The sequence below is a fragment of the Leptosomus discolor genome, chromosome Z, assembly GCF_034619465.1.
Source record: "Leptosomus discolor isolate bLepDis1 chromosome Z, bLepDis1.hap2, whole genome shotgun sequence".
Lineage (NCBI taxonomy): Eukaryota > Metazoa > Chordata > Aves > Leptosomiformes > Leptosomidae > Leptosomus > Leptosomus discolor.
This window is the reverse complement of record NC_141419.1, coordinates 64,113,746-64,141,638: the sequence shown is the minus strand read 5'-3', so window position 1 is coordinate 64,141,638 and position 27,893 is coordinate 64,113,746. Positions and strand designations below refer to the sequence as shown.

The 27,893-nt window shown below is 44.1% G+C and overlaps 1 protein-coding gene across 2 annotated transcripts; it reads left to right on the top strand.

The window, feature by feature from the left end:
• On the top strand, window positions 1-27,893 carry KANK1 (KN motif and ankyrin repeat domains 1). 2 transcript variants are annotated; one of them, XM_009961668.2, is made up of 11 exons: window positions 1-70; window positions 1,013-3,667; window positions 13,429-13,647; window positions 14,458-14,566; window positions 15,777-15,986; window positions 17,785-17,872; window positions 20,719-20,938; window positions 23,698-23,840; window positions 24,396-24,596; window positions 27,085-27,183; window positions 27,831-27,893. In XM_009961668.2, exons 1-11 carry the CDS (start codon window positions 1-3, stop codon window positions 27,891-27,893), a joined length of 4,077 nt encoding a protein of 1,358 aa, XP_009959970.2. The 2 variants fall into 2 exon arrangements, with proteins under 2 accessions (XP_009959970.2, XP_086335538.1); XM_086479412.1 differs by having other exon boundaries at window positions 20,719-20,950.

The window sequence follows — 27,893 nt, the reverse complement described above, 5'->3', positions numbered from 1 at the left end:
ATGAAGCTGGGGCAGCCATACGTGGCTGGAGAATGTGCAGTGTGGGGGCAGAGGCGTGTGGCTAATTCAGGTAACCGGAAAGCTGGCTTTTATTATTCCTCCAGCTCCTAACTCGCGACAGTTGTTTTTCCCTTTTTTTTTTCCCCTCAAGTGGGACGAGAGGAGCAGGTCGTATAGCTACGCTGCATATAAATACTCAGTCCAAGGAAGCCCAGCGGATCTGGTGAAGTTTTATTTAGACTGTTTTGGGGAGAAGCAAGTCCTGTGTCTGGAGGGCAGACGGGTTTTCCTCTGTGCGAGGCGACAGTTCCCTTCAGCAGTGGGATTTGGGACCCTGCTGGACAGGGTTCCGGCTGCCTGTCTTGGTGCTGGGGGCTTCGTGCGGTTTAAAATGAAAGCGGTAGAGCCACTGGTGGAAGTAACATGAGCTGAGGTGAGAGTGAACTGGTATTGCTGCTCTGTTGGCAGCAGTTCCCAAAGCCACAAAACAGCAGCAGATCTGTGTAAAGTCTAATGGCATCGGTTGCATAAGGAGCGGGGTCGGAGTTCCCGTCACCTGCTCGAACGCACCCTCTAGAGAAGTTGGTCTCCGGATGATTCGTGCGGTACGTTGCAATCCTGTGGTCTTTGCTTGGCAGGATAGTGTGTGTGTAAAAGCTGGGTGTGACACGGGAAGTCTGGAGGGATCCGGGGAAGGACAGCTTTGAGCTACTAGCCATGCCACTTCAGTGCTGCTTTGTTAACAGACGTTATCTGTGTGTATGCATGTGTACACATTTATGTGGGTATGCACTTCTCAGCCTTTGAAAACCTACTGATTAACTTTTAAAAAGTTAATCAGGATTTAGTGTTGAGGGTCAGTCAGCGGAAAGCTGGTCTGCTCGCTGAGCTGCAGCAGCAGTTTCTGCCTCCGGCGTGCTATGAGCACCGTCTTTCTGCACTTGTGTTTCAGTGCGTAGTTTATTGAGACATAGTTACTTTTCCAATGCTAATTTTGTTCCTTCTTTTCCAGAAAAAGAGGAAGTTATTATAAATGGAGAAGATGAAAAAGAACGGAAAGACCCCTATTCTGTGGAAACACCTTACGGCTACCAGCTAGACTTGGATTTTCTAAAGTACGTGGATGATATACAAAAGGGGAATACCATTAAGAAATTAAACATCCAAAAGAAGAGGAAAGCTGTACCAGCCTCGGCAGGTACCAAGAACTCTGGTGGCCAGTTCAGTGGCTGGACCTCCACGGACTCTCTCTCTTCATCAAACAGTGATGAAAACAAGCAGTCTTGTTTGGCAGTGAGGAGTCAAGTAACCTCATCCATTGCTGTGAGACCCTCTGTTTCCTTTGAAGCATCTCCTTCCTACTTAACCGTTCCCGAGAGTAAGCAGCTTCCTCCTCCCTCCCCCCAGCCTCCTCGGCACAACCTCCATGTAACAAAAACCCTCATGGAAACACGGAGGCGACTTGAACAGGAGAGGATGATGCAGGTCACGCCTGGAGATGTCCGCAGGCCCCGGCTTTCCAGCTTTGGAGGGATGGGCTCCACGAGCTCCCTCCCTTCTTTCGTGGGATCCAGCGGGTACAGTCACATGTCTCAGCAGCTGCAGAATGGGTATCAGGGGAACAGTGACTATGGCGCCTGCTTCAGCTCCTCCTTGGGCAGTTCCATTCGTCACAGCCCCATGAGCTCAGGAATATCCACACCAGTCACCAACGTAAGCCCAGTGCATCTGCAGCACATCAGGGAGCAAATGGCAGTTGCCCTCAAGCGTCTCAAGGAGCTCGAGGAGCAAGTCAAGACCATTCCTGTGCTGCAGGTCAAAATTTCAGTGTTACAGGAAGAGAAGAGGCACATGATGGCCGAACTTAAAAACCAGAGGAAAGCAACTCAAAATGACGCATACGGTTTCAGAAAGCGATCCTACAGTGCAGGGAATGCAGAGCAGTGGGAACACATGTCTCAGGTGAGAAGGGGTGGAGAACTGTATATAGATTGTGAGGAAGATGGGGAGAGCATGGAGCAGAGCTCTCAAAGGATAGAGGAGTTCAGGCAGCTGACTGCTGAGATGCAAGCCCTGGAGAAAAAAATCCAGGATAGCAACTATGAAAGTCCAGCAAACCTTCGGGTGAACAGAGAAAGCCTGACAAAAGAAGCTCGATCTGTTGCTGTAGGTGCTGATGAGAACATGAACAATGTGGTTGTATACAACAGATCTGCGAGGCATCACAAAGAAGTAGCTGTGGGGACAGAGAAAGAAATGAGAGAGTCTGGGGTTGGCGTGACAGAAGCCATGCTTGGCTTGTCTACAGAGGTCGAGAAAGAGATAGAGCTTCAGCAGCAGACCATCGAAGCCCTTAAGGAGAAGATTTACAGACTAGAGGTTCAGTTAAAGGAAACGACCCATGACAGGGAAATGACCAAATTAAAACAGGAGCTGCAGGCAGCTGGGTCTAGGAAAAAGATGGATAAAGCCATGATGGCTCAGCCCTGTGTCATCAGCAGGATGGTGGAGGCCATTGTACAAACGAGAGACCAAATGGTGGGAGATCACGTGGAGGTCGCCGATTCGTCAGTGGGAAACCATCTGCAGATGAGCAGTGTCAGCACCTCCTGCAGACCTGCTGTGCAGAGCACGGCTGTGGGCCCTGAGCTGATGATGAGCCGGTGGCTGGTGAGGGAGCGGGCAGACGTGCGAGAACAGGGCACGGGGCGGTCCGTGGAGCTGCATGATAAGGCGGTGGGTGCAGAGACAAGCGTCTGTGAGACAGGTGTCAACACGGAGGAACCAGCAGGCATGCCAAGCCCCCACCAGACAGCACAGCTGGTCGGAGCGGTGAGGTCTGTGGGCTGTGGGGATTGCTCAGTGGATGTGATGGTTTGTGTCCCTAAGGAGTGTGTGTCCCGTGAAACAGCCACAGAGGCTGTGCCCAGGGCAGAGGCAACAGTGATGGCAGTGCCTTCTATGGCTAGCCAGCAAACTAGCACCACTTTGGAGATGGTGAGCCAGTGCACTGGCACGGAGATGGCCTCCCTGGTGGACTGCGGGACGAACACTGCTCTGAGCTGCTGCGATAAACAGACCAGCACGGAGAGCACGGAGATGCGGACTGTGGCAGTAGGAGATGGCCGGGTGAAGGACATACACCCATCTGCTAAAACTCGTTCGGTTGGAGTGGGCACCTTGCTTTCTAGCCACCTTGGCTTTGAAAAGCCCTCTGCAATAAAAACCAAAGACAGTGGTGTTGGGCAGATAAACGTTCATGAGAACTACTTGGTTGGTCTTAAAATGAGGAGCATTGCCTGCGGACCCCCTCCGTTGCCAGTTGTGCCAGCTGGCACCAGGAGCATTGGTGTCGGTGGAGAGTCTGTATGTGAGCCAGTGAGTGGTCTGTTGGAAAGCCCTCTGCCTCCACCTGAGCTGAGGACAGGCTTGGATCACTACATCGAGCGTGTGCAGAAGCTGCTGCAGGAACAGCAGATGCTGCTAGCTGAAAATTACAGTGAATTGGCAGAAGCCTTTGGGGAGCCCCACTCCCAGATTGGATCTCTCAATTCACAGCTTATCAGCACCCTCACCTCCATCAACTCCGTCATGAAATACGCAAGCACAGAGGAGCTGCAGAGCCTGGACCTTCAGAAGCAGAGCATGGAGAGAAATGCCACGTCAGGTAAGCCCAGCATCCAGGCATACGTGTGGTCTACTTCTTGCCAGAGCTGCCGGTCAGTCACCCGCTAGTCTCGCACTTAGTCTGGAAGCAAGTGTGTCTTCCTCCCCGATGAAATGCAGAACATAATGCTGTTGCTGAATGTGCCTGTTGGGTATTCTCTGCAGCCCACCACTGGTAACTGAAAAAACAGAGGTGATTTTATGTCTGCCAGTCCAGCAGACTGAAGGGCCTGGTGATGACCATGTAAGAGAGGTATCTAAAAGTATGCAGGGCTTGACTGCTGGGCAAGGTATTGACTCCATTTTATAACTGTAAGAGTATTCGAGGTTAATGCATGTGCCTTTGGAATTTTGTCTTTCCTTTAAACTTGGCATAAAATTTTTAAAAACTATAGTGTCACATTCAGTGTCGCTATCAAACTGACTTGTTTCCAGATACGGTTCCCTGGATTTTGTAGTGTTTGCCTTTGTTCCGTGTGCTGCTCTGCCAGAGAGCTGTGGGGTGCTTTCCCCATTCCGGCGGGACTGATTGCTTTATAATAGGCAACTCCAGAGCGCTTCACAGAAACCACATCTTGTGTCTTCTCTGTTCCAATAACTGTTTGTCCTAATCCCTAATTACAACCTCATGTTTGAAAGGCATAAGCTGTAATTACTGCTGGAGGTTTTGGTGACACTCAGGAAAGGCAAGAATTTAGATTTAAATACTCCCCGCATTTTATTTATTGACTTTAAAATCTATACAATTAATTTGAGGGATTTCTTTATTCCCTGGGGTAAAATTGCTTACTTTTTTTAATTATTATTTTTGGGTGTCTGATAATGTAGTTCAAAATTTAGCTATTTTTTTCTAATACCTTATTGGTGAATCCAGCTGCATTACTATTAAATTTATAAATGCTGGCTTACTGAAAACCGACGTGTAATGCCAGCAGCGACTCTTAGTTCTTGGTCCTGCCATACAGTGACTGAAACAAGTGGTTGAGGAAATGGGAAAAACTTATGTGAATTAATCAGCGTCGTGGGTGCTACATTTGAAAAAAAAAAAAATCCTGAGTAAATACCATTCAATGTCAGCATAATATCATTGGTTAATGTACTGCTGTATACGCCCTTGCAGCTTATTTACTGCCTTAAAATCTACCAATTTTTGTTAAAAAGGCAGCTTGGTAAATCTGATTCTTTTCAATGTTCATGCACTAAATGGAACCATCCATTGAATAAGCTGAAGTAAAAATTTTGACTTCCCATATTAAAGCAATAAGCAACATTCATGTAGTAGTAAAAAAAAGTATGATAGCCTGTCTGCATATATACAGTAGGATACTATATATGCAGCAATATTATCTTTCTGGTATGCGCTTTATATTTTGGGCTTTTTGCAAGTAATGATACTATAATAAGAAGAATATGTAGCAGACACCAGAAGTGTCCTTAAAAACAGCGAATCAGAATTTTTACTAGCTGTAAATCCTCAATTCCTTTCACTGCTTTTACTGCACAGTATCAAATGTGTAGTCTAGAGACTTGAAAATATTTAGACACAGGTGGAGCAATGGATCATATTTTACTAAAGATGTTCCTACTTGAGTTCAGATTTCACATTCTTGATAAAATTATTCTGGAATAATTTTAACTTGTAATGCCATTATCTTTAGCTGTGGATGCTGAGTGTAAAATCTCTTTATTTTTAATCCCTGGTGAGAACTACATGCCAGGATTGTGTGCATAAATCAAGCTTTGGGCTATAACAGTTTAGACCCATGGAGAATTGGAGTGGGAAGGAGGTCATAAGCCTGAAATGTTTCCCCTTCTCTTTCTATTAATTTCAAAAATACTGTCTTTACTACATTTATCTGTTGGTCCTGCTGCCTGTTCCTGTGGTTTTACAGACATTTTTCTGTAGGATTTTTTGCTGAATGAAGCACTAACTTAAATCATTCTGTAAGCACGGGAACTGATAACACTTTTTTTTTTTTTTTTTTTTCCTGTACATCAGATCTCATGATAGCTTGTGAGCTCTTACTAAGTCTTTCCTCACATTTAGGTTTCTTGGATGTAGATTTTCATGTGTCTTGTGTGTGAACTCAACCAAACACCCCTTTCTGCAGAGCTGGCATCTTGGCCTGATTTCTCTAAAGTTTGTATAAATACAAAAGTCCTTCAGAGCACAGAGTCTAGTTCGGTTTGGGTAAAATGAATCATAGAATACCAGGTTGGAAGGGACCACAAGAATCATCTAGTCCAGCCTTTGAAGTGAGTAATTTGATTTAAGTTATTGAAAGAAGAATGACCTCGTAAGCCTTGGCTTCTTAGAAAAACAGGCTGAAAATAGAGTCAGAAGTGCCTGGTTTCAGATTAGCAACAGTAGTGTCATCTTTAATACTTTATTCAAAGACCATCCTTAGGAAGCACTTCTTAGAGTCCAGGTCCTTTTAGGGCAAAAATACCTGAGCTAGCTTTGAGGCATGTGATTTGGGTAGTAGTTTGTCTTCTTAAAGCATTAGTGGTCCATACCACGTCTGATACCTGAGATATCACATCAGTCAAATTCTCAGCTTTACAGGTTTTTCTGCTAGCTCTGGGGAGATGGGGTGTGCTGCTGGGGTGTCTGCCATCTCATAGCCCCTGACAGAACCGTGGCAGCCGATGGGGATGCAGACATGAGCACCAGAGCCTGCCGAGCGGGACGTGGGCTGGCTCCGCAGCTGGCGTCCTTAGATGCAAGCCAAGCGAACCTCTGAGATGATTTCTGAACTGGCTCCATTATTAATTAGTATATTGCTTGTTGCAAAATAAACACCTTCGCTTCCGTAACTAAGCAACTCCTATTTACATATGCAGTGTCTATCAGAAGCCCTAGTGACGTCAGGGAAATCAAACCTGCTGGCCAGACAAGCTGATTTCCACTCCGCAAAGTCATGTTAGCCAGCATTGGCACCCTGTCTGCATTCAGCTAGATTGAATGGATGTGGGTGGCAGATCTAGATGCTAACTGATCCTTAGATCAGACAGCCTATAGGAGGACTAAGAGAGGCAGTCACATTCAGGTTCTCTGGTTATTGTCACAGAATTTTTGAGAAGTGTCAGAAAGTTACATTTGAGTGTGCGTGTGATGTGTTTTGCAAAATACCAGCTAGAGGCCTGATGTCACTTGTAGGGGTTTTAGTTACACGGACTTTTCACGGGTCTCGTAGATTAATGTATTTCACAGGCAAGGAGTTTGCAAGAGTAATATTTAAAAACATCTGCTCCACTGTTGCCCTGAAAAATTACCTGAGCATATTTGACCTGAAAAATTATATCATAGAATCATTTACATCAGTGATCTTTGGAGTGTCATCAGTTTTACGGTCACTTTTTGGAGCAATCCTGATGGAGCACCCCAGTGGATGCATTACACTAACCATCATGAGGAAGGAGGCAACTTCTTGAATTAAGACTTGAGGGAGTGGAAAGAAGTGGGAAGCAAGTGGTGTTAGAAAGTCTCGGGGGAAAACATGATGTGCCATCTGGTGGAAAGATCTTTCTAGGTTTTCAACTGTTAACTTTCACACAGAGCTGGGGAGGCAGGCTGAGGGACAATGGAAAGACCAAAGGAATGATGATGGTGTGAGAAGCCCCTGGTTCTCCAAAGCTGGTGTGTAGGACTAATGAGGCATTGTGGCCATGGTTGTCTCTCTCTGTGTCATCATTCATAATGCAAAACCAGCAGGGAATTGGACAAAGCTGTTTTCTCTTTATAGCTCCTGTGTTTGACAAAGTTTGTAGCCTTTTCTCTCAAAGACTGTGTGGCTTGATGGGTTGGTAGCCCCCCTCCTGGCAGCATGGGCCACGCTAGTGCAGTTGAAGACTTGAGGTTTGCCTCTGGCTCAGGAGCCAGTGGTGCTCAAGGCGCAGGCGTGTTGGTGGATGCTGCAAAGCTATGGGCTGCTACGAATCACACTGGTTGTCTACATCTAGGCAAGTGAATGAAGCCATCAGCTTCAACTCTGCCACAGATGCATGCCTTAATCACCAGGTTAAGTCTCTGTACAGATGCACTTGTTTGTGCAACAAACAGGATCCATCCGTCTCTCTGCTGGGGAGAGGGTGACTGACATACGTGAAGCATTTTTCATATTCCCTGGAAGGTAGTGCGTGATGCAAAACAGTCATGCAGATGGTCCCGTCTGTGTGCCAGATGAGTACTGTTTATTCACATGTGGCATCTCAAAGAATACAGTGCTTCCTCTGCATTTTTCATATGACAGGTGGTGTCTATTGACCTGCTAGTTGTGACAACATATAAAGCTCAAATGCCTATGTTGCTTGAAAATGGTAGCGACCTCTATATTAGGAACTGATGTGTTTAGTGGTTTTTTTTTTTCTCTTTTAAATACCTATCTGGTTATATCAGAAGGCAAGCAGAGACCTGGTCAGTGATTGACCTATGAAGACATTATTGAAGTGAAACTGCATAAACCTCTTTAAAGAGGTTTGATGTACCTTCCCTAGTCGTGTATTAACACAAGCTTATTACTATTACCATTAGAATATTTACTGTTTTCATTCTGTGGCAGCACTACATGGAGTGTTTGAATCCGAAAGCTGGTCTAGCTCATAATTTCTGCCTCAGTTAATAAAGAGTGTAATTTGCCGCAGCATAAATAATTTTTTCTTTCAAATCTATTGCTGCTTAGAGCAAGCTCCAGCCTGCTAGCCTGGTTTTAGGGCAATTTTGGTCAAACTCCAGTTCCCTCCCCATGCTGTGGCATCGGGACATGATGTTCAGGCACTGAGCTTTGTTCAGAGTTCAACTTCCATGGTAACAGGCACATCTATGAATATTTAATGGAAAGAGAATTTTTTTCCAAGGAAGTGTTGTCGTATTTCAGCAACAATAAAGCATCAGCTGAGAAGATCAGCTCCTCATAAATGAGAAAGAAAGAAAGGCTCTGGGATGACCTTCCTGCTGTGCCCAGCATCATGAAATGATTTGATCCACCACTCATCAGGGAAATTAAGGATGGCTTTCACCAAGCTTCACACACAGTTGTCTTGGAAAGGAGAGTGTTTCATAGACGTGTAATTTTTTGTGTTCAGTCTTGTTCAGTTAAAGAAATTGGTTTTGACTTCCAGTTTCAGCAAACTGCCTTCACAAGCTAGTTTGGGGATGGAAAGCAGCTTCTCAACACAAAGGAAATGGTTAAAGTGAGATTGAAAATGAAATTGAGATCGTTCTTGCAGTCCTATTAAAGGAGCTGTCCTGTTAGAAGGAGCATTTTCCATGGAGCTGAATGGTAGATGCAACATTGACCTATGCCGGGGCCCCAAGTGAATCTGGCTTCTGTCAGTTCATCACGTAAAAAGTTCACGTGTGGCAATTTTTTGTTCTGAAATTTTAAGTTCACTGACTTTTAACCTGGAATGGCTCAAAAGTACCTTTTAAAATGAAACTGTGCTTAGCCTTCTGGAGGTAACACTTTGATCAGGTGGATGGGTTAATATCAATCGTTGTAAATGTTTAAACGTAGTGTATTTGCTCATCATTGCCTTATTTACCTTAGTAGAATGGGGTTTTTTCTTCAATAATTCTGATTCGTAGACCAAATGGAAAGTGGATTAAAAATTATTTATATGAAAAAGTAACTTTTTAAGGATAAAACATAAAGCAACTCAGTAAGATTTAAGACCACTGGAGAAGACTTTGTGTTCTTCGGTTGCAGTAATTTCATAGGTACCTTATTGCTACTGTGAAGAAATCATGCAGTGTGAAAGAGAAGTATTTCCTTGCTGTATGTGCTTCAGACAACATCTATGTGCAGTCTTTAGTAGGGAGTGCATAAGTTGTATCATTTGCTGTTACAAATATATTGTGCAAATAAATGCTGCACTGATCAACAGGTTAAAAATAAAGTCTCTATGCAACTACCACATAGGCAGCAAGCTCGTGCCCTTTTTTTAGCTAGAAGCTTGTGATGTTCCAGTCAGAGCTAGGTTCCCATCCTGATGGTATTTAATTCCCCTGACCTTATTTGCACTCCTCTTCATTTCCAGTGGTATAACAATATTGTCAAGTTAAATTATTTTTGTAATAATACTTTGGTTTGTTTCCATCAGGCTAAATGGAATTCAAAAGGCCAGACTTCTGTTATCATGAGTTCAGCACAAATTCAGGGGAAAAAATACTGCTTAAAACTCACTCAGTGAGTTCCCTGAACCAGCTTACTACATGACTACTCATGCTTTCATAAATGGGAGGGAAGGTCTGCAGTTGGGAGGGGAAGTAGCATCTCAATAACAATAAATGGATTTTGGAGGTGCCAGAAATGGCATGGATAATCTGCTGCTGATGTATAGTAGTTTTGCTGTCACCCTGGTTTAAATTGGTGAGATTTTCAAAAGAAGCACAAGTGATTTAGGAGAGGATTTTTTCCTTGTAAAAAAGAAAAACAGGTGCTCTCATTCCCTCAAATGGCTGCAGCACTGAAGATGCTTCAGTCACTTGTTTCCCTCTGAAATTGATGAGTAGCTTTCTTCATAAAGGTTTATGAACAATTGAAGTCTGTATTTTTTTAATAGTATCTTGTTTTGTCTTATCATACTTCTGCTTGTAAATTACTTGTGAACTTTTCCAAGATCCCTGCTATATTGCAAAATAAATTTAGAAATTCCTGGCAGCTCCATGCTGTAGTTAGCTATGCTATACCAATACTTAGAAACTTCTGTCAAGTTTGCATCATTTGCTGGCAACAGTAAACTAACAAAAATCAGCAGGGCAAGTCTACCCGAGCAGCTCTGTCTGGAGGCAGTGGTTGGCGAAGTGTTGAACCTGTTGGCCGATTTACTGTCAGTGTTATGCACTGTGACCCAGTGTCACTGAGAATGGTTCTGTGCCAGTGTATTTGAGATCTGTGTGAGGTGAGGCAAAGAGTCTATTTTAAGGTCTGTGTAGACTGATGGTGATCTTCGGCCAGGGTTTCATTTCCACACTTGAGAAGCGTGCAGCGCCTTCAGCCCTGACAGCAACTTTGCAGCCTCATTGGAGGAAGAGGGAACTTGGCTCAGTTTGGTTTGGGCAGCAGTTGATTATGAATAGTGTTGGGTAGCGCAGCTGCTTCCTTCATCGATTTTTCCAAGTGATTTGCACTAGGTTCCTGCTTTCCAAGCATCTTTATGTTGGCTTTCTTCTAAAGGGGAAAGCCTGAGAGCTGATGTTAAACGCTGATTAACAGCTTGCAGCATTAATGCTGTGGTGGGCTCAAAGCTGTCTTTCATTGAAACTTGGGTGCTGTAGACGCAGGAAGTGTAGACTTCTAACAGCTGTGTTGGGAGAATGAGTGTACTGGCCAGCTTGTCTAATGCACACTTACTTGTTGTGTGCTTGTCCTTAAGCCTTGATGGCATCCTCTCTTGTCAGGTGCTGGAGGCTGAGCAGGACACCTTTTTGTCTTCATTTGAAGGCATGGACAGCATGCCCCAGATCCTGAACTCAGTGTAGTGCTTCTCAGCCGCTGCAGGATGAACAAGAAGAGGGAACCTGCTGAGATCTTGTTGCATCCGTGGCAGGTTTAGCTAGGAGAGGGGATGTGAGGTGGAGGAGAAAAGTCTTCTACTGCCCTTCTCCTTTCTCTCTGTCCTACCCTGCAGCTCCCCCGCCTCCAGCAGTGTCCCAGGACAGAAGGGAGACACCTGAGCAAGGTGCTGTCTGTTCATGTCAGGCAGGACCCTGGCTCTGCCGTGCCAGAGCTCTGCCGGCTACCCTCAGCTCCAGCACGCACAAGCCCACCTGTGTGCTCGGGATGCGCTGTGGTTGTTACAGCTGCCTTTGGAGCAGGACCATGACGCCTGTCAGAGGGTGGAGAGACTTCAGCTGGCAGTAAACCTGGCAGCTTTGGAGGCTTTGCATATCTTGGCTGCTTCAGAGCAGGTTTCCTTCTCTCCTTCCCCATGTCCTCGGTGGCGAGGCTGTAGCAGAAGTGGTGACCTGGTAAGATCAGCCGAGGCAGCCACCACCAGCTGCAGTTGGAAGTGGTTACTCCGTTTGGTACTTTTTAATTGTAGCTGTCACCGCTCCAACCAAGCGGAGAGAGAGGCGGTTTCCTTGTTTTTCAGCTAAGGGAGTTTAAAAATCATTGGCTTTGGCTTAGCACTCCATCGCCTTGGCAGCGCTCTTTTCCTCAGCTGGCAGATGAGGGATGGCGCTGCCGGGAAGAGACCCAAATGAAGTCAGTCACTGGTGTGAAGCAAGGAGAGGTGGGGGAGCCAGAGCAGGACTTCTGTCTTGATTTCTACAGGTGCCCGTTTCATCCCAAGTGTGCAGCTACATCTCTAGAGGGGTTACTCCTGCATAGGGGGTACTGGGGTGGCTGCCGCCTTCACCTCCGGCTTCCCTGAGAGGGCAGAAGCTTTTTGGCTATACCTGTACTGACGTGTCTGTCGACACCCTGCCATGTATGTACCTTTCGCAGCAGGCAGCTTCCCCCTGTAGCTTGGAGAAGCTATAAGCAATGGTGGAAGTGGGTGATAGGTCTCGTTTCTGGAGAAGGTGCCTTGGAAATGCATGTGGGGTGAGACTCGGTTGGGAACTCGGAGTCTTGAGTGGGAACGGCAGCAAAGAGGAGGAAGCTGCTGGGAAGTGACGTTTGGAAAAATCAGCTTCATTATGTCTTGTTACAGGAAAAAGAGGAACTGAGGTGAACAAGTATGGAAAAAGCAGTCTAGCAAGAGCCATAAAGATGCCAGCATCCTGCGCAGTGCCACTTATCTGAATGAGGAGGCAGGGGCTTAATTCTTGATAAATACAAAGGAAAAAAAACTATGGAGGCACAAGTGATTGAAGCAAGCTTTGAAAGGAAGTGATAGCATTTAAAGTCAGTTAAACATTACCTTTTTTTTTCCTTGAAATGTTAGCAAGATGACTTAAGGAAGAATGTGTATGTAAAACCCCAATATGTTCCACAAACAAAAGCATTTGTGTGGCTTTGTAGAGCAGTCCTAATAGCACAGCTGGAGGAACTCCAGGGGAATCTGTAAAAGTCTGTGAGTAATTAGCGCTGCCTTTTAAACACACAAAGGGAAAAAAATGAGTGAATGCCAGCAAATCAGGAAAAAAAAAGTATTATCCAAACATTGGGAATTTGATTTAAATACAACTCCTAGCTCAGTACAATCCTGTCAGGAAAAAAAAAAAGAAAAAAGAAGAAAGAAATGCAGTGGGTAGGAGTTTATTGCAGTTGTCTCATAACTGGGTAAAGTGTATAACTTCCAGAATTAGTGGAATGCTGGCAAAAAAGAAAGTTTCCTGAAAAGTTTCTGCTTTCATGAAAAATGCCATTTATTAAAAACAGGTAAGGTAGAAAGGGCACTGCTGTTACAGAAGGAACCTGCAGAGCCCATGAACATGCTCTTCAGGCATGTCAGTGAGGAGCAGCTCATTGAGCCCGCCCTGAGCCAGGGTGGCAGGAGCTGGGGTCACTGCACATGCCAAAAGAGAAGGAAAAGGAAGGACCATTCCTTTCATCCATTTTTTAAGCAAATCTCTTTATAGTTTTTCCTTGTATTGTGTGTTTTCATGGAAAGAAAAACTCAGCTATTTTTTTTGTATTTCCTGAAAGTGATCACACCCTTTTCCAATTGGATCCTCAGAAAAGACTGTTGTAAAACACACGTGTTGCTCTTTTTTTTTTCCACTTTGCTTTCTTTTCCGCTGTTGATCACAGTGTTGACAGAAATGTTTTGGTCTGACTCCTCTGTGATGCCTACTGTCTCCTCCGGCAGGTGCTACGTTGGAGTACATCCCTCACGGCCAACTTGCAAGTGCTCACTTAACTTCAAATTTGCGAACTCTGAAATTGGAGCAGGACATTGTGCCCGCTCAGGAGGAGAGGAAGACTCCCCTGGTGGAAGCTGTTCGGGGAAGGAAGTCCTTTTCTTCTCAGGACAAAACTCTCACTCCAATTAACCTGACAGATGATCAGCTTGCCTCTGGCCTCTATGGTAATAAGTGGCTCACATTTGCCTTTCATCATGCTGATAGAGTTTGAATATGAAATACAGTTAAAGGAGGTTTCCAGGGTTCTCAAAATTGCAAAAGCAGTGAAAGATGCGGCTAGGGGGAAAGCACAGTGTGAGACAGTGTGTCTGCAGCTAGTGGTTAGTTTTTAAATAACAGGTTGTTGTGCATCAGTGAAATGTCATTGAGTGTCTTTGTAAGAAAAATGTACTGAGAGAAGGGGTTAATGATGTATTTTTTTAAATTTAAATTTGTCTGAATGTTTTACCTGTCTCATGCTTAGTTGGTTTAAAAGATGTTTCAGTGAATATTAAAATCTAAAAGACCAGCCTTGATTGAACCTCTCGACCGTGTTGAACAGGTTATTGTTAAATGTGCTGTCTGTACTAATGCGTTAGTTCTGGCAATGAGCTGCTGTCATCTGACAGCGAGAGTTAAGGTTTTCTTAACAGAGCAGAGTAACCCATTTCAATGTTAGAAGTCTTTCACAAATAGCAAAGAAAATAAAAAACTGTCTTTTCTTAAAGTTTTCTAAGGCATCATAAAGATTAGGAGCATGTTGGAAGATGGAAAAGTTAGGCTAAACTAGTTTTCTGGTTTTGGAAGTGTTCTTCTGTATTTTCAATGTGCATCACACACCATGACTGTATGTATAAAAAGGTTAGAAAGCCCAGCTTCAGTTGGCAAATTAAACTGAAAACTGTTTGTTTTGAAAAGTTGTCTAAAGCTGCTGTAGTCAAAGCCAGCTACAGATTTGTACTGATAGGTGTGTGCTTTGTCTCCATTTTCAACAGTATGTACTAATAATGAAAATACGCTCAAGTCTATTATGAAGAAAAGGGACGGGAAGAAGGATTTGAGCAACACCAAGAAGAACCTGCAATTTGTCGGCATTAATGGCGGGTAAGAGGCCTGTCTCCAAAAAATCTGTCATTGTAGTGGTTTCATAGTGGGAAGGAGGACCCCAGGAGCATATGCATAGCTTTGGCCTGTCCTTCAGGCTGAGGTGCATCGGCTGAGTTTAAGGGTCAGAGGGAAGAATGAAACAGCTGAGCTCATCTGAATCCTCTGTGAACCTTTTGTGCTTGCGAGTTGTATGTGGCATCAGTCTTAAATACCTGTAGATTAGATTGGTGCCAAATTTAACACAGGAAAATGAAACAAACTCAAAAAGCCATGGGAACATTTCTCAGGCAATATTTTAGCAAGGAAAAGTTACGTGTCTTTGGCAGCTGACAAGTGCAGCATTATGCGATTGAACAATACAGCAAGAGATGGTATTGCCTAAGAATTAACTTCTCCGGCTTTGTACTAGATAAATACAGAAACTTTGCTACACAAATACAGAAAATTATCTTCTGTATGGAAAATTATCTTCTTTTAAAATATTACTTACCCTTGCAGAATGTTGTAAAGGACTTTAAAATGGTCTCACCAAATTGTATTTACATAGCTTTTCTAGCCCTTTCCTCAGATTAGTTTTTCTTTAGTACAAATGCCTTGTGCAATGTATAGCCTAAATATTAGCAATTACTTCCTTTCATACATGTAGGCTTAAAGTGTTATTACTTACAGCGGGAGAACGTTTTCAGTCATAAATTACTGTTGTATATTAGAAGAATAGACTTAGTGCATTAATTCATTAGCTGCTGAGGTTGGTGAGATAAGACAATTCATTAGAATCAGCATTATAATAAAATCACTTATGTTTCACCTAAAGTATCAAAATATTCTGTATTGTCGCAGGAAAAAATGTTAAAATTGTGGCTGTTGTCTTTAGATACATTTGTTAGTTTCCATGGTTATATCAGCTTAGTAAGGCAACAACACAATGTACTCTGAACGAAGTAATTTCATTTTGGGGCTAAGGCAAGATCTGACAGAGTGTTAAGAATTCTGTTTAAAAAAGTTGTCATTCTTTCATTACACACTGTGCACATAATAATCACAGTGTCGGCTGGCAGTAACACTGAGTTCAGCGAGTAGAAAAGGTCTCTGAGTAGGAAACAGGAGGACTAAGCCTTTGCAAGACATTTTTCAACTTGCATCAGCTCAGGCAGGTACTGTTTACTGCATGGCACTGAGCAAGCACCCCTGCGCATTTTCCCCCCAGGTATGAGACAACATCCAGCGATGACTCCAGCTCTGAGGAGAGCTCCTCCTCAGATTCAGAGGAGGAGTGTGAGGGCCATGAATACCCCCAAGGCCGGCACGCAGAGGAGGGGCAGGCTGCACCCTGTGCTCTGGAGGTCTGCACTGTGGGGGCAGAGAAGGACAGCCCCCCTGCAGAGTGCGAGGCGGAGGAGGTGGAAATCAGAGAGAGGTAGGCTGCTCACCCTCTCCCTAGTGCCTCTCAGGGGGTTACTGCCACCTCGTTGCGTGGGGCAAGCCGCGGGCTGGGCTGTGCCTGTGCTGGTGGAGAACGCATCAGCACCATTGCTGCTTGACTGCTGCTTGTTTCCCTCCTTCTCAAGTGGGTAACCAGAGGCTGTTTCACAGCAAAATGGCCGTGTGTGAGTGGGGAGATGGTGTCAGAGGGTGTCTTTTCTAGCAGCTGACCCCAGTGGCTTTAAATGGCCCATTTATAGTGAGACCCAGGTGGCACCCCCTTGGCATAGGCTCTCCGAGGTGACAAACAGCACTCATTTGGGAGCAGGCAATGCCCTGTTAACAACCTGGTCTGAAAAGCAATAAGTAAGCAAGCAGATGAGTCTTGAACCATGCACACCAGGTCAGCGGCCTGCTGGGAGCACATCTTGGATTTGCACCTTCCACAGCATCTCAGCCATAGCTGGTACTACTTGGTAAGATGATGGGGTACAGCACCAAGGAGGTTGTCCAACGCCGAAATACTGGGTTTGCTAGATCCTTACAAGTGTGCTGGCTTGGAAAATTATGTAAGTGGAATAATAACAGAGCTAAGACAAAAATAGTATGTCATGTTTTGCTGAAGATACAGCTTAGCATCAAACTTATCTATAATTATCAACTGCTAAATAAAAGAGATGCAGAAATTCGTAACTAAGAGCTTTTCATAGGCCTTGGAGTTGTGAGTTTTGAGGTGCCCTGAGCTTTGTTTATACAATACTGTAGGATGGCCTGCTATTTTACAGGTGGCATAAAAAGATGGGCAATGTCTCAAAGGAGCTCTCTAATTCATATTTACCCTAGCAATGGGTGATTGTGAAGAGAAGCAGCAGGACAGCTTGGATAGCCATGTGTACTTGAGGAGCATGTTCTTTGCAAGCTGGCTGCCCTGGAAATGCCCTTCAAGGGGAAAAGGCAAGGGTGTGTGGCTGTGTGGGACCAATATGATGGTGGAGCATTTCATTGCTCTGAGAAGCACCAGCAGCTGGCTTGTAACTCTGGAGGGCTGGAATGCCCGCCTTACACACATGAAAGTGTTAGCCTCTCTGCTTTTTGGGAGAATTTTCCTGTAAAATTGCCATTATCCTCTGTGGCAGGTTGTAGGCAGAGGTGGTTGGCCACAGCCTGGTGTGCCACGTGACGTAGGCATGGGCCTTCTTATTTTCAGCTATTCCCCAAGTTTTTAAATTCGTGATGGAAAGAGGGCAGAAGTGAAAACATGAAGGACTGCTGGAGAAAGAGTGAATTTCCAGAGTGGATGTGGTGAGAAAGACTGGTTCCAGTGAATGGGACCTGGCAAGGAGGCACCACCTATGCTCTTTTCCACCAGTTAATTCTGTTTTCATCACAACTATCAGCATTTCCTCTTGCTAATCAAGTAATCAAAGCACAGAGTATATAATACATACTCTGCAGTCATACAGCAGTAGGTGAGGATTTCCACTAGAAGGGTTGCCAAGTCTAAAGCACAGAAGTGATGCGTCGCCTGCTCTCCGTTCCCGCTGCTCCTCCCATGTACATCTAGGAAACACACTTTTCCTCCTCGTGGAGGTCCACAGCCTCGCCAGCGGCTCTGCTCGCCATGGAGGGGAGTCCCTGCAGAGAAGAGCTGCCAGAGCAGCTTCTGCATTGCAGCAGCTGATGGCTTGCCTGGAAACATTCATTCCTACACGACTTTCCGAAAGGTAAATGTTTCTATGCTGAAACATGAAGAGAAAAAATGAAACGTTCTATGTACTTGCTGTCTCCCTCAGATACGAACTAAGTGAAAAGATGCTTTCTGCCTGTCACCTGCTGAGAAACAACATTGATGACCCCAAGGCATTGACCAACAAAGATGTGGTAAGCAATGCAGGGCAAAATTTTCTCTGAGCTGCAACAGAAAGACTTCAGGAAGGGATAACTTCTGGTTTTGCAGGACCAGCATTGCAATGGCTAGGCAGAAGAGGGTTTCATCTTTGCTGGAAGAGTCGCAAAGTGCCTTTTCTATCAGGAGACTTCTGTCTGGAGACTATACTTGTGCTTCGTGTGCTGGGCTGTTGTCCCAAGGCACTCACATAAAGATAGTAACATGAAAGCACAGTTTCAGCACATTAGTTCATTAGTTCAGCACATGCGTTCCCATGTTAGTTTTGTAAGCATTGCTTTAGCACTGCTGTGGGCAGCTCTCAGGCCTTGCATTAAGAGATTGCACAGGGTGAGGAGCCTGTTCCTTCCCGTGGTAAAAGCTCAGAGTCTGTTCTGAAACTGCAGATGCTGTGCCTCGTTCTAAGCACAGGCATATTGTTTGTGGCTTGCTTACTGCACTGGTAGCTTTTATCAATCCACCAGGGAGTAAGGAGGTTTCGTTATTACTACTAAGTCTCAAGAAATAAGGTTTTATTTGCTTCATATAGGAAATGCCTATATGCCTCATACAGGAATTGCTTATGCTGCTTTGTGAGAGCAATCTGAAAGCAGACGAACACTGATTAGTGATATTAATTCGAATTTTGCATTTGTTACAATTCTGCAGTGATGTAAAAGGCAACAATCCAGTGCCAGTCTCCTCTATCATAGAGCATCTGCAGCTTCTTAAAGACAATAATACTGTCTGTATGACACAGACAATAATGTTATGTCCGGTTCTGACATTTGTGGTCCAGGGAATGTTTTGAAAGGTTGTTTAATACAGTTGTGAACAGTAGTTTTTAATCCCGTGTCAGTCCTTCAGGAGTAGTTTAGGCATTCAAACAACAAATGTTTCAAGCCCACTTGGAGTTTAGAGTGTCAAAAACGGCATAACCAGGTGCTAGTCTCTGCCTTGGAAGTGTAATTTGAATGTACATGTTTCTTCCATTTACTTAAAGTGTTTGCCAGCACAAGTGGTGCTTTGTAGCTGGAAACTGCAGGCTGATTGGCTGTTCTCTTCCTGTCTGCTGATAAAGAAGCCTTGTCCAAAAAGGGTAAACTTCAGTAGAGCTAGGGATCTGTATAAATTGTCCAAACCTTTTCCAACACGCTCAGCTCTCGTAGCTGCTGTTTACACCACAAAATGCTGCAGGCTGCTCCTTTTGGGATGTGATGGATTGCTTGAATAAAAAGTGTAGTATTTACTTAATAGCGCGTGTGATACTATGACTGTAAAAATAATTCTTTAGTGGTATTTTGCACTCAGTAGTGTCCAAAATAATAAAAAAAGGGGGTTTTTATTTTATATTTATATTACGTCACTTTATGACTGCTTCTGTGTTTCAACTCTGTATGTTCAGAATACGCATGGTCTCTTAAGTCAAATGGTTGGACCTTTTAAGTTTTTATTATAGTAGTACTGACGTACAATATTCTGTATATATGTATATGTAGTACAGATACATATGTAGTACTGATCTGTGTAGAATATTCTCCCTTTACCAGACCTGGGCCCCCTCTAGAGCTACTGGTACAGGTCCTCTGTGTTTTCCCCAGAGCCTAGAGAGGCGTGCTGAGTGTCTTCTCTGCAAAATTGTCCTTGAACTTACTGGCCACTTTGCAGGTGGGCGTTTATGAGAAGAGAAAAAGAACATGGTGGTCCTTCCAGATTAGAGAAATGGTCTCAGAAAGTCAGAGCAGTCAGTGACTGCAGGAGCCTCCTTGGCTCACAGATAGATCTGCTCTACCTATGTTGTTCCCAACAGACAGTTACCTGGCGTAAGAGGCTTCTAACCCTCCACCCTCAGTCCATACGAATGGGAGAGTTCATCCTGAATGTCTAGCCTGCATCTTCTCATTGCAGCTAAAATCCCTTACTATTACAGCCATCCATCCTTCAGGTGAAGAACAGGTTCTTTCTTTTCTCGCTGCAGCAGCTTTTTGCACTGTGAAAATGTTACAGGGTTCCTTTCCTCAGCTGCGCTTTCAGCAGGGCGCCTCCAGTTTTTCCTGTCTGTCCTGTAGGCCAGATTTCCTTGACTTCTAATTGTTCTCGCTGTTCACGTTTGAAACTGTTTCAGCCAAGTCTTTGTGTGATTCCGTGATCGGACCAGACAAGGTAGTCCAGCTGTTGCCTTCACAGTGCTAGGCAGAGAGAAGGGACTGCCTTACATGCCATGCAAACTATAAATCTGTTCGTTCACTCCAAAACAGTATTTGTCTTTTTCATTACAGTGAGACATTGTTGACTTAGGTTCAGCTTGTGATCTTCTGTAACGCCCAGTTCTTCTTCTGCAAAACTGTCCAGCTAGTTCTCCTATGCTGTGTGCATATGATAATTCATGCCTTGGGATTGGGCCTAATTGACCTAGCACGCTGTTGTTTTAAGTCCCCAAGAAATGTGCATTCCTGCTGCTATTAATCTTGGGTTCGTCAGTGATTTATAAACTTAGTTAACTAAGTGTTTCATGGAAATGGTTACTCCAAGTATTTTTTTTCTGTTCACCAGTGTTTGATACCTGTTAATTGTGGGAGTAATCTCATCCTAAAATTCTGTGCCTTCAGAGGTGAACCATTCCTGAAGATGAGGTAAAATGAGAGGAGGTAAACAACTGGTGTTTTAAAGAGGAGTTTAGTCAGAGGGGAAGCTTCAGTCTGTATGTCTTGTTTGTGAGATGAATACTTTCTTCCCACATTTGACTAAAAAAGGCTTGACCTCCTGCGTCTCTGACTTGTGGGATGGAAAATCCTTTAAATAGATTGCCCATATGTAAATTTTTTTGTCTTTGTTTTGGCAGAGGTTTTGTTTAAATACCATCCAGCATGAGTGGTTTCGTGTCTCAAGTCAGAAGTCAGCTGTCCCTGAAATGGTTGGAGACTACATAACTGCTTTTGAAGAGATTTCTCCTGCTGTCCTCAGACATATCATCAATATGGCAGATGGAAATGGAAACACAGCTCTGCATTACAGCGTCTCACATTCTAACTTTGAAATTGTAAAGCTGCTTCTGGATGCAAGTAGGTTGACTTGTTTGCATATTTGTTTTATTTTTGGTTTTTGCAATCCTCACAGGTGAAATTCTTGATGAGCAAGAGGTCAAGTTTAGACTTCCTCCAGCAGCTGTTTTAACTGTTAACAGTTACACGGTGCTCACTTGGGTAGTCTAGAATCTTTGTTTCTAGTGCTAACTTTGGAGGTCATGGTGGTGGCTCTTGGAAGAAGTTACAAAAACACTCTAAGTAAATGAAATACAGAGTTGACCAGTAATGGGACAGATAAGTAGATCCCGAACTCTTGGACTGTCATCCAAGTTCAGCAGCACCAGCGTTCAGCAGCACCAGCGTACAGCAGTTTTCTCTAGAGGCAGCGCAGCTGCTGCTCAGCCAGAGGTAGGGTGCTGGTGGAGGAGGATGCCTTCCGGTATAAACATCCATGTAAAACAAACTAGTCAAGCTTGATCTTACTAGAGCAGTACAGAAGCCCCTTCTGGCCACCATGTCGATGTTGCTCTCCTGAGAAACTGGAGTAATATGGCATTCTGCCATCTGCAGCTCAAATATGGCATTCTGCCATATAGGAACACTTTCCTGATCCGTTAGCAGTATGATGATGCTTCATTTAGTTGCTTTTATTGTTCCTTCCTTCTCTCAATCCACTTGCAACACACATGCAGAGAGGGTAGTGGCAGAGGGGAGACTCCAGAGCATCTGCTCCCCACATGCGCTAAGCCAGAAGGTAGCCAGCAGAAGGTGTCGCACGCTGGAGCTGGTCCCAGGCAGGATGTGCTCTGTTTAAACCTAGTTTTGCTTCCTGACTGAAGTTTCTTTCTCTAAACTAGTTACAAAACCTGTCACAGTTGGTTGTGAAGCTTAACTGGGCCAAGGACACGGCTGGGGTGTAAGCCTAGTGATATTTATAAATCCAGAAGGGTAGCATCAGATGAACAGGTATATTAATGATGCAAATCTCAGCTTTGAAAACCCAGCACATCTGTCACATGTGCAGAGACTTCCTCGCAGGGAAGCGAGCTCTTTGAAATCTCTGGTCCTATTTGAAGGCAGCCTGTTGGGAAGAGTGAGTCATGGCAGGGGAATGCAGGGAATGTCAGGAGCACAGTGAAAAGCAGCAGGCTAGCTCTGCGGCATGGGTGGGAGGAAGCTGCCCTTCCGCTTTGCCGGGTACCTCAGGGTAGCATGAGCATGCTCATCTGTTGCTGGAAGTCAAGACTCCTGTAGTTTACAGCAGCTGGTGTATTCCTATGAACACAACTATTTTGACTGTAAAATCCAACAACTGTGACTAGTGCCAGGTGTGCGGGAGCAAACTGTATGTGCGAGCACTTGGAAAGTATTTGCAAACAGGCAGATTCCTTCAGGTTTCAACAGTCTTTCTCTGGACCATGTCTACATTTGCAGTGTGGTTATATCACAGGCAGATTCTTGGTCCAAGAATTCTGTGTCTGTGTGTTTGGTGGGAAGAGCAGATGAGACAAGAGACTCCTCTGTATCATCATGCATTGTTACCAAGAGGGCAAGCAGGAGTTGAAACATGACCTCAGAAAACATCTGCTGAAGTGGTCTAGTCAGGGTAGGAGAGCATCACTTCAAATAATTACTCATTACTCAGTGTCATGTCCTGTGGCTTCCAGAAGTGACTTCTCAAAATAAGGTTGGGCTACTGCTTGTAAGGTAGCACAGGTGATGTCTATGGAACATGAAAAAGCGTGCATTTTCTTACATCTGCACTTGTATTGCTTCTGCAATGTTCTTTCCACTTTAAAAAAAAAAAAGGGGGGGGGGGAGGGCCTTTGGCAATAAATCTGAAGAATTTCCAGAAACATTTTTGCTTGTTACAATACCTGTGGTGCAAATTAACCCCAAGTCTAGAGGCACTGTTTATGTAAGTCTGAATCCTTGCTTTCCAATGTGATGAGCAGGCTGAAAGCTCTGCTGCCTGGTAAACTAATAAGCACTGCTGGATTTCAACAGAACTTTAGGAACAGAGACAGGCTGCAGGTTAGACTTGAATGAAAACTTATGTGATCTACTCTAAGTGGTCCTGCTCTGGCAGGGGTATCATCTGGACTAGATGATCTTTCGAGGTCCCTTCCAACCCCTGACATTCTGTGATTCTGTGAAGAGGAGAACTTTTGTCAGTTGGTGGCACTAGTCAGAGGATTTGACTGTATTTGTTCACAGTCAAATACTCTGTATAGCTGGAAGCAGTCTTTAATTGAAAGTTTTTTTCTGCAGCTCCAAAACCTCAAAGTACACTTGCAGATCTTTAAAATAACACCAATTACAGGAAAATGTTCATGCTGAGAAACAGCTTTTCTGTTGATGTGTTGCTGGGCCTTTTTTTTTTTTTTTTTTTTTTGCAGTTGTGGATCCCCTCAGGAGAGGAGCTTAAACACTGTCCTGATGGTATTCCTGGGGTTTGAACCCATTACCTCAATGGTCATGTCAAATTTCAGACCTCTTGCTTTTACAAAAGAAATAAAACACCCAAAGAAAACCCTAAATGACACATAAATTGGCTTTGTGCTGTCCCTTGTGTTGTACACATAGTAGAAGAGAACCCTTTTCTTTGATAGGCTCAAAAGCACCCCTGTTTATTTTTTTTTTCTCCACTTTCCCTTGAATTGCTTCCATTATGAGAGCAATTGCTGCATTTTCTTTTTATAGGCTGCTCTACTAACAGTTTATTCAGTTCATTAGCACAATTGATGCTTTTTTGGGTTCCTGCTGTCCAAAGAAATTATCTCATCCCTCTGCAGATGTCTGTAACGTAAATCATCAGAACAAGGCTGGCTATACCCCCATCATGCTTGCTGCGCTTGCAGCTGTGGAAGCAGAGAAGGACATGAGGATAGTGGAGGAACTGTTCAGCTGTGGCGACGTGAATGCTAAAGCCAGCCAGGTCAGTCAAACAGTTCACGAGACACTGTTCGCACTCCTGTGTCCTTTTATCTTTTCCACGCTCTCATCCCTGCTCCGTTGGTTCAGCTTTTGCACTCGTTCACTTTCACCCTCTGCAGTCTTTGATGTTTGTGTGTATGCTTTTGATCGCTGTATACAAAAAGGACCTGGAGAAGAACAGTCGAGCCTCACGTCTGGATCTCTTGTAAAAATTAAGATTGAATATTATATGAAAGAACCATTACTGAATTTTGGGAGGCATTTACAAATTCTGCACCATTTAGCTCCTTCCAAGGAACTCCAGATGTCTGGAAGTAGATCCGGTATCTTCCATTAATTTAATAAATAGCTATGTGAATGTGGGATGTATTATGCATAAAAGGTATTTAAATAATGGCAAGCAGAGCCTTGGAAGTGCTGTATGAAATAACAATCTTTTTTTTTTTTTTTTTTTTTTTTCTCCCAGAAGAAGCACAGTGCCAGAAAAAATAAGTGTGCATACTTTGTCACTGATTGTCTGTGTAGTTATTTGGGTTTTCCTCTTCTTCCCATGCAGGCTGGTCAGACCGCACTGATGCTAGCTGTGAGTCATGGACGGATAGACATGGTTAAAGCTTTACTGGCCTGTGGTGCAGACGTCAATATCCAGGACGACGAGGGCTCTACAGCTCTGATGTGTGCTAGTGAACACGGACATGTAGAGATTGTCAAACTTCTGCTGGCTCAGCCTGGGTGTAATGGCACCCTGGAGGACAATGTGAGTTGTCTTTCCAGATAGTGCTTCATCAGATAGTTTCTCCACTCTGGAATGTTTTTCCAATTCAGTATTTTTGATGCAGTGAAGAGCCGCTGAAATCTACTTAAGTGAATCTCTGACTCACAGCACCAAAGTACCAAATGCACGAATCCTCTGCTTGGTGGTAGCAAGTGCTGTGATTATTTGGCTAGTATCTTTGCTTTTCTAACAGACCTATCCATTAGCAATTTTTATGGTTAGCTGTAGGTGTGCAGTGGCCAGAACAGAAGAAACATTTGCTAGCTCATGGTAAAATATCTTCCTGTCTCACATTCCTTCCCCCTTTCCCAGGATTCTTCCAGTTTTCAGTTAGGATCTTATCTGGTGACTTAATGGCTTTTCTGTGCCCATGGCAAACACGAGCCCTACAGTTCTCTTCACAGGATGTTCACACAGTATCTGCATCATGACTTTTGAGAGTACAGGTTTGGTCTCAGTCATGAACCTACATTGTCCTGACAATAAACAGATACAGGCTGTGATGTCAGTGCCAAGTGAGACACTTACATATTTCTTGATTGCAAGGATCATTGCAGCCTACACTGTCAGCAGACAATTTGATCCATAGACTTCTCAAGCTTGAAAATGTTGACTTAGCTAGTTCCTTGCCAATTCTGTGTTCTTGTTAGCAACATCACTTCTTGGGTACTTTTCTGTTCTTCCTATTGCTTTACCTACTGAGCATCTAAATAGAGCCTGGGTTTGGAATTTGGGAGGGCAGTGGGTGGTTATTTGTTGAAGCTGCTGCAGAGAGGCAGAGACAGCATTTCTGTTCATTCACTCACCTGCTGCAGAAGCCAGCTCAGTTGCCCGATGGTGCCAGCAGTGTGTAACAGCTAGCCTGAGAAGAAAATGTGAGGTGGCCTCAGTGTAACAAACGCTTTTGGGGGCAATCTAGGTTACTGCAGCTTGGGTGCTGTTAGCACTATTGATCACCAAGTCAATAATTAAAGTGTTTATGTGGACATGACACTTAACTGTTCCTGTAGGCAGTTTGGTACTGTTTCCCAAGCACAGCTAGTCTGCTTATTCATTTTATAATGGGTTTGTCTGTGCTGTGACATTATGAGATTTTTAGCATTCCCCTGGCTATTCTGAATGTGACAGTAATGCTTTTCCAGTCAGCATGATCAGTAGTAAGCTGAGCTTCATCCTACTGATGTGTGCCACTCTGCCAGTGATTCAGCATCTCTCTTTAAGAACTTGGCTTTTCCTGGTGTTTACTGTGGAGTACTTGTTGTGCATTTGTAGTGCATTATATTGCACTGCAGTGGACAGCTCTTCTAGCTCCCTGTCTGCTCAGGACAATTAGATTATGTATAATCGCTCCCTATAGTCTCATAAGAAGGCTTTCCACTTGGATGCTGACCATTGTGTCCCATGCTGGAAAAAGGGTTTACAGTTTCCTTAAACACATGCCAACCTCTCTAATACCAGTGCTACAGCAGTGGCTGGAAAACGTGCTCCATTCAGAGCCAGCATAAGAAGCGATCCCTATGAGAGGACATTTCAAATACCGGCATTATTGTGTAAGCTTCTGTGCACAAGAGCCAAAGGCCAGGCAGTGGACCAGCAAGCCACTGTGAGATTTGTGATGAGGTTGTAGCTGCCTGCCTTGTGTAATTTAAACACCATCAGAGAGCAGGAGGGTGTAGCCATGTGAAATTGGTTCAGAAAGGGAAGGAACCAAGGAAGGCAGAGTTGGGAATGTGGCAGCTTCTGACAAGTGTACCCCTCTGACAGCTGAGAAGTTCACATCACAGGTTGTCCCACATCTACTTCCTGAACCAACACGGTCTAAAAGGAAAACAGCAGGTCAATAAATTACCCTGTCAGCAAAAGCACTCTGCTTCTAGCAGCCTCAGCAGCTATGGTGTCTGAAAGCAGTATCTTAGGAGAAACTGAGGTGATAGTGTTTGACCAGGAAGGTCCATTTGTTTGTAGTTAGACTTCATCAAGGAGTATTTGGAATTCTGAATGCAACTGCTCTTAGTCTTAATGGGAGCTATAACACAACAATTATCGTTTTAACACTGCAATTATCATGATACTTGATCAGCATTTATCCCTCCTTCATCTTCTCTTCCACTCCTTACTGACATTGTAGTTTCTCTCAGGCAGCCCAGTCTTATGAAATCACTGGTCTTACACAGCACCATGTGTAACGTTATGCTGATAATGGCATGCTCATTCTTCCTTGGCAATAATCGAGACTCCTCGTTGAGAGAAATTATGAGACCTCTGACAATTGGACTGCCTCATAAAACAGCAGTGCAAGGCTTATTGTCACTTAATTATAATAAAAGAAATTAAACAAGACTCTAAATTAACCCAACTGTCTGTCTGAGCAGTAGGGCCTTCACTTCATAACTTCCCTTCTCTGTTGGGCTGATGGGGCTTTTAAGAGCACGCTAGCACTAATTGTCTTATTTCTTCCTTCTTCTCTCAGGATGGCAGCACAGCACTTTCAATAGCCCTGGAAGCTGGACATAAAGACATAGCAGTTCTCCTTTATGCCCATGTCAACTTTTCCAAAACCCAGTCACCGGTTAGTACACAACCTCCTACCCTTTATGTTTTAACTTGCTGCTCCTGCACATAATAGTAAAACATAAACAAAAAATTAACCCCCTGGCAGCTGTACAGCGGTACAGCACATGAAATTTCGAGGTTATTCACAGGATAATTTTTATACCTGGTAAGTGGAACCTACATTTTTTTAAATACAGGTTGACTGCAGAAGGCTGAACCCTGGCTAAGAGATACGTCCTCCTCCTCCCTTTTATTTGGAGGTACAGATAGCTCATTAGCAGGGTTACTGAGTCTGGCTAGTGTGCAGCAGCCCCAGCTGTTGCTTCATTGTAATGCTAATTATTGACCTGGTCACCAAAACACAGCTGGTTTTGGAGTTACAGCTGACCTAGGTGTTCTGGCAACTATCCACCTGCTCTCTGAGCCCTGTCTCGCTGTCCTGATAAACTGCTGCTAAATGTTTCACTGTCTAAATATGTACTCTCAGTTAGGCTGTCATGATAGCTAACACTGTTATTCCTAAAATGGAGGGGAAAAAAAAAAAAAAGATTAATCTATGCAATTTAAGGCAAGGGATTGAACAGAGTGCTTGTGAGTGCTGTGTTCTTGTTCAGCTGGCTGGAATAATTTTGCTTTGATTAATTGTTCTTTCCTCTTTTCTAGGGCACTCCTAGGCTTAGCAGAAGGACATCTCCTGGTCCCACCCACAGAGCCACGTTTGAGTAG

What these genes read in the sequence shown, in the direction of transcription:
- KANK1 (XM_086479412.1), top strand. Translation starts at nt 1, where the DNA reads ATGAAGCTGGGGCAGCCATACGTGGCTGGAGAATGTGCAGTGTGGGGG. An exon ending in CATTGACCAACAAAGATGTG is followed by an intron (nt 17,873 to 20,718) that starts GTAAGCAATGCA and finishes TTGTTTTGGCAG; the next exon opens with AGGTTTTGTTTAAATACCAT. An exon ending in TTTCCAAAACCCAGTCACCG is followed by an intron (nt 27,184 to 27,830) that starts GTTAGTACACAA and finishes CCTCTTTTCTAG; the next exon opens with GGCACTCCTAGGCTTAGCAG.